This window comes from Vipera ursinii, assembly GCF_947247035.1.
Source record: "Vipera ursinii genome assembly, chromosome: 4".
NCBI lineage: Eukaryota > Metazoa > Chordata > Lepidosauria > Squamata > Viperidae > Vipera > Vipera ursinii.
In genome coordinates, this window is record NC_139514.1 from 73,879,435 (window position 1) to 73,892,354 (window position 12,920).

At 37.5% G+C, this 12,920-nt stretch overlaps 1 protein-coding gene across 1 annotated transcript in view; it reads left to right on the plus strand.

Moving 5' to 3' along the window:
* The window catches only part of NLGN4X (neuroligin 4 X-linked), a gene marked incomplete at both ends in the record, with an annotated part of 224,673 nt that overhangs the window by 189,337 nt on the left and 22,416 nt on the right, over window positions 1-12,920 (plus strand). The window contains 2 exons of the mRNA XM_083362692.1: window positions 8,498-8,683; window positions 10,403-11,192. Of these exons, the coding sequence (XP_083218818.1) occupies window positions 8,498-8,683; window positions 10,403-11,192 (976 nt within the window). The remainder of the gene's footprint in view (window positions 1-8,497; window positions 8,684-10,402; window positions 11,193-12,920) is intronic.

A 12,920-nucleotide genomic window follows, 5' to 3' on the forward strand; every position in this document is an offset into this window, starting at 1 on the left:
CTACTGTTATTATTATTATTATTCCTTAAATCTAAATGCAGCCTGTGTCATTCTTTGAATCTTAAGATCTTTAAATAAAACCAAGGATTGCACAGCTTCCGAAACTATTTCTTGTAACTGTCGCTCTCCTTCTTTCCTTTTTTGACTTCTGAGGATGATGGTAAGCCTGTTTTCAATACATTAGAATAAAAATCACATACCTTCCCTACTGTATTAAGACAATATCTTTGTCCAGAATAATTCACCACAATCCCCGATGGTATCTCCCACCTGAACCGAAGCTCTTGTTTCTTTAATTCATCTGTCAGAAAGAAAAAATCTTTCCTTTTTCTCAAAATTCTTGGAGGAATCTCTTTCAGAATCAAAACCTCCTGATTAGCCACTTTAAGTCTTTTATTATAAGAGATTTGAATGATCTCATTTCTAATGTTTCTCTTTGTAAAATACACAACCACATCCCTTGGCAGTTTCCTTTGTTTAGCAATCCAAGAATTAACACAAAATACTTTATCTTCCCAAAAAAATCCTCAAGTTGAAACACCAAAATAGGCGCCAGGGCATCCACCAATGTCTCTTCCAGATTCTCCTGCGGATTTTCTTTCAAACCTCTGATCCTCAAGGCGAATTCCATATCTCTATATTGCATTATCATCATTTCATCTTCAAGTTTTTCCATTTTATTCTCCACTTCACCCATTTTAGCCTCCAGCATCAGATTATTTTGTTTCACTTCTTCCACACATTCATCCAGATTCTCAATACAGCCTGAAAACACTTGAAGTGCCATCAAAGTATCCTCCCTTATTTTCTTGCTCTCCTTTCCAATAAATTCTGCCACCTTCTCAAATATTTTTTCAGACTGAATTTTTAAGGCATCGTTTAGAGCATATTGTAAATCTTTTAAAGTCAATACAGATGTAGCAGCTTCGGGAGGTAACTTCAAAGACTGCATTCCAGATTGCTGAACAAACAATGCCTCAGCACTCACACAGGTCTATGCGGTTTGGGAGCCATTTTTGCAACTAATAACTTTCAATACACACTTTCACTTTCTAGTCCATTTATTACTTTGTAGTTAAACTGTGAAATAACCAAATCTTGAAAATAACTTTTTAGCACCTCCAAATTGTAACTAGCTCTTTTAAGGTTTAAAAGTCCATTTTACATATTCCTACTCAGTTCAAACAGTCACTTTACTTTGAGAAAAAGCACTTTCGCTTCTTGTTAAAAAGAAAAAAAATCAGTCAGGCGCCATCTTGATTGTTAGAGCACGCCCCATCTGACTGACCCAGCAGTCCTCCCATCTCTTCCTTCACTGCCACCACGTGCAGTCCAAAGAAGAAAAAAGGTTTGTGGGCAGTCCCACAAACAGCTTGTGGGCAGTCCCAAAAACCAAAGAACTTCAACCAATAAATTCAAATTTCACAAGTTTTTTTTTTCCTGTGGTAAGTTTGAATTGGTTGGTTGAACTTTTTTACTCCCACATTTTTTTTTGGACTGCACATGGTAGAGGAGGACTGGGAGCAGCAGGAGACAGCTGAAAGAGCCATATGCAGGTCCACAGCCAAGAGTTGCCGACTCGTGCTCTAGGTGTTCATTGATTTGTTGTCTGATTATCTTTTCCAGAATCTTCCCAGGTATTGAGGTGAGACTGATAGGTCTGTATTTTCCTGGATCTATTTTTTTTCTTCTTTCTTTCTGCTTTTTTTTTGAAGATGGAAACCACATCAGCCTTTTTCCAGTCCTAGTGCTTCAGGATCTTTGAAAAATATAGTTCAGTGGTTCTGAGATCACATCTGCCAGTTCCTTGAGAACCCTGGGTGTAATCCATCTGGTCCTGGTGATTTGAACTCGTCTAGGCTGGATAGGTGCTCATTTACCATTTTCTTGCCTATTTTAACTTGTGTTTCTAATCTATTTTTATGCTATTGTTTTTGATAGGTTGGACTGTTTTTTCTCTCCCTTTGTGTAAAGACAGATGCAAAAAAGAAAAAGAAAAAATGAGTTAAATAGTTCTCCCTGTTGCTTGTCACCTTCTTGCCACTTTCCCCAGTAATGAACCAATCATTTCCTTGTTTTTTACATGTTAATATAAGCTTTTTTGTTATTTTTAACTTTGGTCACAAGCCTTAGTTCATTTTGAGCCTTAGCTGTCCTCAATTCATCTTTGCAGACTTGGACTATTTGCTGATATTCTGCTTTAGTTATGTGCCCCTTTTCACTTTTTATACTTGTCCTTTTTATTTTTCAATTTATCAGAGAGTTCTTAATGCAGCCATGCTGGTTTCTTTTGAGAGCTGTTATTTTTCCTCTTTGTTGGTATTGTGCTAGCTAGACTGTTTTTTTTTTAAGAAATTTCCCAAGCTTTTTGAGTTGTTTTCCTTTTGAGGATTCTCATCCATGGAATCCTTCCTAAGCCCTCTCTAAATTTATTGAAATTAGCTCCCTTAAAGTCCAAGATTCTAATTCAGTGATTGCGAACCTTTTAGAGACCAAGTGCCCAAACTGCAACCCAAAACCTACTTATGTATTGTTGGGTGCCGGATAAGTGTGGCCCATTGGGTGGGCGTGGCTGCAGTGGTAATGACAGACTGGGTGGGACTAAAATGTTCAATCAATCAATCCCGACTTTGCGAGATCTTTTTTTTTCCTGTGAGAAGTTGAAATTGATTGAATCTCTTTTTTTTTGCACACGGTGGTGGAGGCCTAAAGCAAAAAAGTTTTATAAAACCCAGCTGAATGCCTAGGACTGGGGCAATGGTGCGCATGCCCACAGAGGCGGCTCTGTGTGCCACCTGTGGCATGCATGCCATAGGTTCACCACCACGGTTCTAGTTTGACTATTGCTTGTGCTTTCATAATGTTGAATTCTAATATTGCATGATCACTCTCCCCCCCAAGGTTCCTGTGGCTTCAACACCTTCTATCATTTCATCTCTGTTAGTGAGGATTAGATCCAGTATGGATAATCCCCTAGTTCCCTTCTCTACTTTTGGGAGACAAAGTTGTCTGCTAGGTTTGTCAGGAATCTGTTTGATCTTCCACTTGGTGCAGTTTGTCTCCCAGTTGATGCCAAGGTAAATAAAGTCCCCCATTACTATTGTGATGTGCTTCCTACATACCTTAGTTAGCTGACGAGCAAAAAGTTTATCTATTTCCTCTGTTTGGTTGGGTGGCCTATAGTATACACCTTATGGCAATGTCATTTTCCCCCCTCTATATTGACTGAAATGCATTCAAGACAGTTTTCATCATTGTTGTGCTCTATTTCCGTAGAGATGTAGTTATTTCTTATAGATAGAGAAACTCCACCTCTTTTATTTGGTCTTTTTCCTTTAAATAATTTAAATCCCTCTAGCTGAGTGTTCCATTTGTGGGTTTCATTCCACCATGTTTCCATAATGGCAACAATGTCATATCTGCCCTCATTTACCTGGATTTCTAGTTCACCCTATTTACTGTTCATACACTGGGCATTGGTGTCCTGTGTCTTTAAAAACTTTGTAGGAACAGCCTCCAGCAAAATTCCAAGGGGGAGTGAACCAGGCCCCCTCAGGTGATTTGCAATTCATATGCCCTGTTTGTATTGCCTGTTTGTATTAGTAGCTGTACACATACACACACACACACACACACCATTCAGAATCACATTGAGTCTATCCCCTCCACTTACCTTCAGTAAAGCTCCAGCCTGATTCTTGTCCTGTGTCATTAAAAACTTTGTAGGAACAACCTCCAGCAAAATTCCAAGGGGGAGGGAACCAGGCCCCCTCAGGTGATTTGCAATTCATATGCCCTGACTGAGGAAGTAGCAGAAAAGAGATCTCAAACCTAAGCCTTGAATATTTTGTACTGGTGGATTCACTATGTGCAATTTAAGAAAAAAAAATAGCCTGGCTTACATACTGGCTAACCTCAATTGGACATTACAAACCTGGATGCACTGAACTAAGAGCTAACACAGGAAATAAGTCTTGAAAATGGGTAGCCAGTGATTATGTACTGAGGCAAACCATGGCTGTGAAGAATTTTGGGAGTAATGTGCAAACCTGATTGGAAGCTAAAGGTGACATCCAACATTTGAAAAGGATTGGGACAGAATATTGGACACTATAAATTTCTTTTCCACCTAACAAAGTTTTTGCCCTGACTTTTAGAACTTTATGGGTTGGAAGCTCCCTTTTGGGAGAAACTGCAGGGATCCTTTTTCTGCCTCTCCGTTAGTGTTTTTCTTCTTTTTGCATTAACAGTTTAAAGCTTGTTTACCAAGTATCCCTGATCAGACCAATTTTAATCTTGTGCCAGTAAGTGTGTCACTCAAACTATATGGTGCCAAGGGGGGATTGAGGGAAGTCAGCTCCCCAGAAAAGGAAATATTAAAAGGACAGAAAAATATATTTCCTAAAAAGATATTGAAGAACCAGGAAAGCATGCCCAGTTTTCTTAATAGCCCAGGTCTCTTTCCCCCAAGGAGAAAAACAGTTCTATAGACATGCAAATGTAAACCATCAGGAAGATTGGAGCTAGAAGCTTAGGAAGACAAAATACTTAAAATCTACATACCCCAGCCCCAGGGACATACTAGGATTGACCCACAACCATCAAGGATACCAGAAAAGGCACACCCACACAACCATCAAAAATACCAGAAAGGCACACCCAGACTCAGGTCAGAATATGTGACACAGGAAATACAAAGCTTGACACAGGAAATAACTCCAAACAAAAGGCTCCAGAGGGTATAAAAACCTACATGTGCTCAGTCCTTTTTCTTCTGGAACCATCTTTCTGTCTGGCTTTCCTCTGCAATAAACTGTAACCTTCTTCCTAAAGCAGTCACCATGTTGTTTATCCCCAGCTTGGATGAAGACTTTTCCTTCAACAGATGGCAGCCAGTGCAGACTCCATTATTGTTAACTGGTGTTCCTTCTGTTACTGTGTGCTGAATCAATAGGTTTCCATATAATTTTCAAGGGCTGACTTATATAAAACAAACTGTAGCAGTCTAGCAATTAGATGACAAGATCACAACCTAGAGAAAAGTTTTCTTTTTCATGAGCGCCAGCCCTGTGGAACCAGCTCCCCCCTGAGCTTCGGATGGCCCCAGATCTCCAGTCCTTTCGCCGCGGCCTCAAAACACTCCTTTTCCACCTGGCTGATCTGGACTGACAGGGATTTTAATTATGTTTACAATTTTTAACTCTAATTTTTAATTTATTTTAATTTTAATTTTAATTTATTGTACAGAGGCCTTTAATTTTAATTTTATCTTAATTTCTGTATTTATTGTATGTTATTGTTGTTAGCCGCCCTGAGTCCTTTGGGAGATAGGGCGGGATATAAGTCCCAATAATAAATAAATAAATAAATAAATAAATAAATAAATAAATAAATAAATAAATAAATAAATAAAATAAACAAACATGTTACTGTGCAAAAGTCATAGTCTCTATCTGCTATTTATGCAGAATTTGTGAGTCCATGAGGATATCCAGATGTTTCATTAGAGTTCATTTAATATCCAAAATGAACTACCTTTGAAAATAGTTGCTATGTTTACTATATGGAATTAAGCCTATGTTGTTTTTCTCTCTCTGGACCTAATGATCTCCAGGCAGTGGATCAGAGCTTCCAAAGCTCTTCTGCCCATCCCATGTTGATAATACCTCACTCCATCTCAACAGCTGTATATGGATAGTGTACCTGAAGAAGGAATGAGAGCAGGAGGAAGTTAGCAGTAGCACTGTGGCTTCCGAGGCAAGAGATAGCACATTCCAGAGATGAGTCCAAGACAAGATAATGTGCAGTTGTGAACAGGATGGGGAGGGAAGAATAATTTTATGTTAGTTGTACTCTGTCTCCCAAAGTATGTATATATGTACATACATACATACACACACACACACACACACATTCTGGGAAATAGGGTGCAACTACCATAAAATTATTCTTCCTAATAGAAATATTAGGCAAGATTCAGGAATCAAAGGAATGGATATAAAAGATGAAAAACACAAACTACAAGCATTCGCGGATGACTTGGTTTTTATGTTAGAATTGCCCCTTGAGACAAGCCTCAAGCTTCTGAAAAAGATAGAAGAATTTGGAGAATGCCAGGACTGAAAATAAATAGAGAAAAGTCCAAAGTGATAACCAAAAACCTTCAGATAAAGGAAAAAAAATCAACTGTCAGAAAAAAACAGATCTTCAAATATTTAAGAAAGTTAAATATTTGGGGATATACTTAACAGCAAGATGTGCAACAATAAAAGAAGACAACTATGTAAAATTATTAAAACAAAACTAGACTTGGGAAAAATGGGAAAATCTACAATTTTGAATGTTAGGGAGAATAGCAATGGTGAAGATGAATATCTTACCAAAACTACTCTTTTTATTTCAAACAATGCCTATAAAACTAGGGGGGAAAATCTTTGATGAACTAAATACATTGATCTTGAAATTTATTTGGCAAGGAAAAAAAGCCAGAATTAGTGTCAAAATCTATTTATATTCCATTCCTAACTCCCTATCTGTGCAAACCTAAATCCCACCCCCTTACTGGATTCTGCCATTCCCAAGGACAGGAAGAGAAGATGTTAACTGGCCATCCCTATCCATTAGATGCAAGGTTGTTTATTCAGCTTGCCTGGGGTCCATCATTAAAGATGAGGGAAAGAACCTTTGAACTGAGAAGAACAAAGAAAGAGGGGGGGATTCTGGTTTGTATCTCCGATTGGTATTTGAAGGGGAGGAAACAAATGTTGTAAATGCATGGAAGTTCTTTTTTCCCCATGAAAGGTTTTGATACATGAAACTTAACTGATCTGAGATGGACCAAATGGACTGAGGGGAGGGGTTTTTACTTGGGGACACTTTAAAAGTATCAATATGCAGCACAGTTTCCAGATCCTGTGTAGATTATCCACTGTCAATCATGTTTTAGTAAAGGTTCCTGCTTGGACAATCCTGTCTCCAAGAGTTCTTCTTTCCTAAGATGTTGATTGGGGTGGGTCCTGACAATTAGATTAAAAATGCTACAAGAAGCAAAACAAAATGGAGGATTTGGGCTGCCAGATTGGCCTTTATAATATCAGGCATCTGTATTAACATAGTTGAAAGAATAGATAACCCTTAGACATAAATAATTATTATACCTAGAAGGGCATGACCTACAACTTGGATTGCATGCCTTCCTATGGTATAGGAAGAATAAAATACATGAATACTTTCAAAGCCACTATATAAGAAATGCACTTTTTCTAGAATGGGAAAAGGTAAAAGTGAAAATTTATATGAAAATACCTGGATGGTTTTCAACAATGGAAGTGCTTGTTCACCCAATCTAATTAACTATCAGAAAATTTTGACTTATAAAGACATTTTGAATATTGAAGGGAAACTAAAATCTAGACAAGAACTGGAAGAACAGGGCATTATCCATCATGGTGGCCACACCTGCAATTTCAAACAAGATAGGAAAAAGATCCTAAAACATCTCGATTTTATAAAGAAAAAGAATTTGGCCAGATACTATTGACATCAGATGAAAAATTGATTAAGAAACTGTATAAATATATGTTAAGTTTAAAGATGGAAGAGGAACAAGTAAAAGAAACAATGATAATGTGGGCAAAAAACTTTGGGCTTAACATAGAATTAGAAAACTGGCAAAGCCTTTCGGAAAGAAAGTCTAAAATAACAAAGGCAGTGGCTTACAAAGAAAACCTGTATAAAATGTTTTACTTAACACCTATGCAGTTAGCAAAAATGTTCAAAAATATGTCTAGCAATTATTGGAAATGTAGACTGCAGCGAGACTTGTATTTGCTCAATATTAGAAAGATTAAGGAAGAGATGGAGGAAGAGATAATCAAGAAAATTTTGGTGTAGAAATGGACAGACTTACATTGAAAATGAAAGAAAGAAGATTCAGAAGATTCAGAATACTTCAGAACATTTTATCAATGTGAGAAAGGAGGTAGAGAGAAGGGAGTTTAATATGTACTGTATTAGTAAGCTAAATACTGGAACCCAGACAACATGCTGCTTATAAAATATTAAGGATTTGTGATTATTAAAATAATAATAAAAGATTGTTAAAAGAAAAATCTTCCCTCCCTGAAGAGAACTGGATTTGCTTGGATCTCACAAAGTTGTCTTTGGGTTAGGCCTCAAAATTGTCAGCTCCTATCTGCCTTATTACATAGACCAGACAGGAAACACTTTTTAAAAAACCAAACCTTTCTTAATATTGTAATTGCTATAGGAGAATAAATATAAAAGAAACAAAAATAGCCATACTTCCTACATTTTTATATGATAGAAAAAATAATTAGGTCCTTAAAGCTTGTATTAATTATATTTTAGTAGAACTGTAAGCTTTTGAAAATTGGAAGATGGAAAGATATGTAGTGCGTGCCCTGTAACTCATTCGCTGACTAGTGAGTTTAATGTATTCTTTCCTTCCTTCCTTTCTTTCTTTTTTAATTTTTAGGTTTCCTAAGTACTGGAGACCAAGCAGCAAAAGGCAATTATGGATTACTTGACCAAATTCAAGCTCTGAGATGGATTGAAGAAAATATTGGATCATTTGGAGGAGACCCCAAAAGAGTCACTATTTTTGGATCAGGAGCTGGAGCATCTTGTGTTAGTCTGTTGACATTATCCCACTATTCAGAAGGTAACCATTCTCCATGTTAAATAATATAATTTTAATAGTCATAAAGCAAGAGTGGATTGCAAAATCAGTAGGAGTTGGTTCTAGAAATTAGTACAGGTAATGCTCAATTCACAACCACAATTGAGCCAAAATTTTCTGTTAAGTGAAACATTTATTAAGTGAATTTTACCCCATTTTATAACATTTCTTGCCACAATTGTTAAGTAAAACACTGCAGTTGTTAAGTTAATAACCCAGTTGTTAAATGAATCTGGCTTCCTCATTGACTTTGCTTATCAGAAGGTCGCTAAAGGTGATCACATGACTATAGGAGATTGCAACTTTCATAAATACATGCCAGTTGCCAGTGTCCAACTTTGAACACATGACCATGGAGATGTGTTGGGTCGTAAATGGAAATTTCATTTTTTCAGTGTGTCTATAACTTCAAATGGTCACAAATGGTTGTAAGTCAAGGACTACCTGTATGATATCAGCAACTTATGTAATACTAGACACACATGCCTGGATGGATCATTGTTTCAATGATATTTCCTTATCTAAACAAAGAAACAGAATGACTAAGCATGGGTAAAAAAGTAATGGGAGCAGAAGTGACTTCCAACTCCCTGCCAGCTTCCTCACTGAGTTTCCTTATGGGAATCTGACAGCTAACAATGGAAATTTCCCTTCCTTTCCCTTCCCTTCCCTTCCCTTCCCCTTTTCGACAGGTAGGTAAGTGGCTGCTGATGAGTGGGGGAGGAAGCAAGTCATTGGGAGACTGGCTGGGAAACTTTCAAGAGACATTGAAAATGAAGATCAGTGACTGCAGCAGCAGTCTAGTAATGCAGCAGCAATCTGTAGCAATCACAACTTTTCCAAATTTCATTACCATGGGAGACATGGGTCACAGATTTTGAATGCATTCTGTAAGTTAGCCCACTTGAGGTCCCTTAGCTCAAAAATTGTTGCCCTATCATGCATTATTTGCCCAGTTAAAAGTCATGATAATAAATGTTTTCATAATATATAGATTAAATCAATAAACTAATCAGGACCAAATGAGTACAATTCCATTCTAAAAAATACAGCATCCAAAAATCTTTTGCCACAATTAGATTGGTCAACCACACATATTGCAAAAAAAAAGATATAAATTTGTGTTAGACTGCACAATATTCTACTTAAATATTCTACTCCACTATTCTGTTTGAAGTTGAGTTGATTGAATCATCCCTTTGAACAAAATCTGCAGACTTGATTGTCAAATCAGTTCTCTGTTTTGAAGTAGCTTATGTATAAGAGATTCCATGAAGCTTAGCAAAGTCCACATACAAATGTCAAAAGCATTGCAGGTGTTTTTTTTTAAATAAAAAAGTTAATGTTGCCAGATAACAATTGCTATCAATGTGTATGTATGTTAGGAAGAGAAAGTAACATCCTATTACATAGATGGATTCAGTGAAAATTGGAGTCAATTATTTCAATGTGCTGTACATTTCAGAAATAATTTCACCTCTTAGATATTCAGTTTTTTAATACAATGAACATTGAATATGAGAGGAAATATAGCTATTATTTGGCAAGAGGACTGCAATAATGTTTTGTTGTCATTGTTCTAAGCAAACTGAACTGTGCTTCTCTTAATCAGTACGTCTTCTTGAAATCATATAAATATTCCTTTTGCTTTGTCACCTTTTGTTTGTATGTGTATTTTAATTTTCACTTTTGCACCTGCAGGTCTGTTCCAAAAAGCAATCATTCAGAGTGGAACAGCCCTGTCCAGCTGGGCAGTGAATTACCAGCCTGCCAAGTACACTGCAATTTTGGCAGAAAAAGTGGGATGCAACACTTTGGACACTACAGACTTAGTTGAATGCTTTCGGAATAAGAACTACAAAGAACTCATTCAGCAAACAATCACGCCAGCTACATACCACATTGCCTTTGGGCCTGTGATTGATGGGGATGTAATTCCAGATGATCCACAGATTCTAATGGAACAGGGAGAATTTCTGAACTATGATATAATGCTAGGTGTAAACCAAGGAGAAGGTTTAAAATTTGTAGATGGAATTGTGGATAATGAAGAAGGCATATCTCCAAATGATTTTGATTTCTCCGTGTCTAATTTTGTGGACAATCTATATGGTTATCCAGAAGGGAAAGATACTCTAAGAGAAACCATTAAATTCATGTACACAGATTGGGCAGACAAGGAGAATCCTGAAACACGAAGGAAGACCCTGGTAGCACTTTTTACTGACCACCAATGGGTTGCACCAGCTGTTGCCACAGCAGACCTCCATGCTCAATATGGTTCTCCAACCTACTTCTATGCATTTTATCACCATTGCCAAAGTGAAATGAAACCCACTTGGGCTGATTCTGCACATGGTGATGAAGTCCCTTATGTGTTTGGTATCCCCATGATAGGTCCTACTGAATTATTCAACTGCAACTTTTCAAAGAATGATGTCATGCTCAGTGCGGTTGTTATGACCTATTGGACAAACTTTGCCAAAACAGGGTAGGATGACACTAAAATTTTAGGCATTTCACTGCTTTATAATAATATAATTATAATGATAAAAGGTTATTTTTGATATTCTTATACAATCCTTGTTGGACCTGTCCTTGTTTCACAGAGAGCACCCTGCTCTAGAATGAAAGCAGTGTGTTCCACATATAATATATAAGCAAGGCTAGCTTAAAAGAATGTGTAGATTTTTAAGAACTTGATCTCTATATATGTAAAAGTATAAGGATTAATTATTTTCTCTTTTTTACAAATTTTTCTAAATAGCTTTCAAGTCTTTGGATCTTATACAATAAAGTTTATTATCTTTGACTAAAATAGGCCTTATCCCATCAACCCTGTTTAAAAGAGGCAAGGCACTAAAGCAAATTTGCCATTTTTAGGTATTATCAAGACTACAGATCATATTTCTTGCCATCCAACTACATTTCTTTGGAAGAATTGCAATACAAAATATAATTCAATAATCAAGCACATTTGATTTCTGCATATAGATATTGCTATGGCTGAGAGATATCTTTGTCACATTAAATTGTTTCATAAATAGCAACAATGTGGTTAGTTTGTCTATTTCAGCCCTGTTTTCTCAGTATTGTATATTCCCGTAACATTTAGGGCATATAATATGTTACAAAGAAAAAAACAAAAGAAAAATGATTTAATCAATACTGCCACTGTGGTTTCTTTATATAATTAATTGGTTGCCTTTAAAATTAAAAAGGGGTAGAAGATGCAATAGAAGTAATTATATATATTTGTTTCTTCATTTAGGTATATGATTAATTTTAAAATGTATTGTTAGTTTCTTAAATGTGAAAGCTCCCTATACATTTGTGAAGCATATGAAAGGAACATAATGCTACAATAGGTCAGAGGAACTTATTGGTAAAGCTAACAGAAAACATTTTATATAAATATTATTTCAATTGAATTTCTATACCGCCCTTTTCCCGAAGGACTCAGGGCGGTATACAGGGCAGTAAATGCTTTACATACAAAAGTTAAAATGAAATTAAATTAATTAAGCCCTAACAATAAATAATTAAAAATACCCCAAACCCTTAAACCAGGCCGGCCTGTTCAAATAAATAGGTTTTCAGATCCCGGCGGAAAGAGCGAAGGTCGGGAGCCATCCGGAGGTCAACCGGTAATTGATTCCAGAAGGCTGGCATGCCCACAGAGAATGCTCTCCCCCTGGGGGCCACAAGCCAACACTCTCTGGCCGATGGCACCCTGAGGAGGCCCTCTCTGTGGGAGCACACAGGGCGAAGGGAAGATAACACCGGCAGCAGGTGATCCCGTAAGTAGTCCGGACCCATGCCATTTAGGGCTTTATAGGTAATTACCAGCACCTTGAATCTCACCCAGAGGGCAACTGGAAGCCAATGCAGCTCGTGGAGAAGAGGTGTTACATGGGAGTATCGGGAGACCCCCATCACAACTCGCGCGGCCGCATTCTGCACCAGCTGAAGCGTCGGAGTGGTCCTCAAGGGCAGCCCCATGTACAGAGCATTGCAGTAGTCTATACGAGAGGTCACGAGTGCATGAGTGACTTTATGCAAGGCATCCCGGTCCAGATAGGGTCGCAACTGGTGCACCAGGCGAACCTGGGCAAAAGCCCCCCTGGTCACAGCTCCTACATGGTCATCCAAACTGAGCTGTGAATCCAGGAGGACACCCAAGTTGCGAGCCCTATCTATGGGGGGTAACACCTCACCC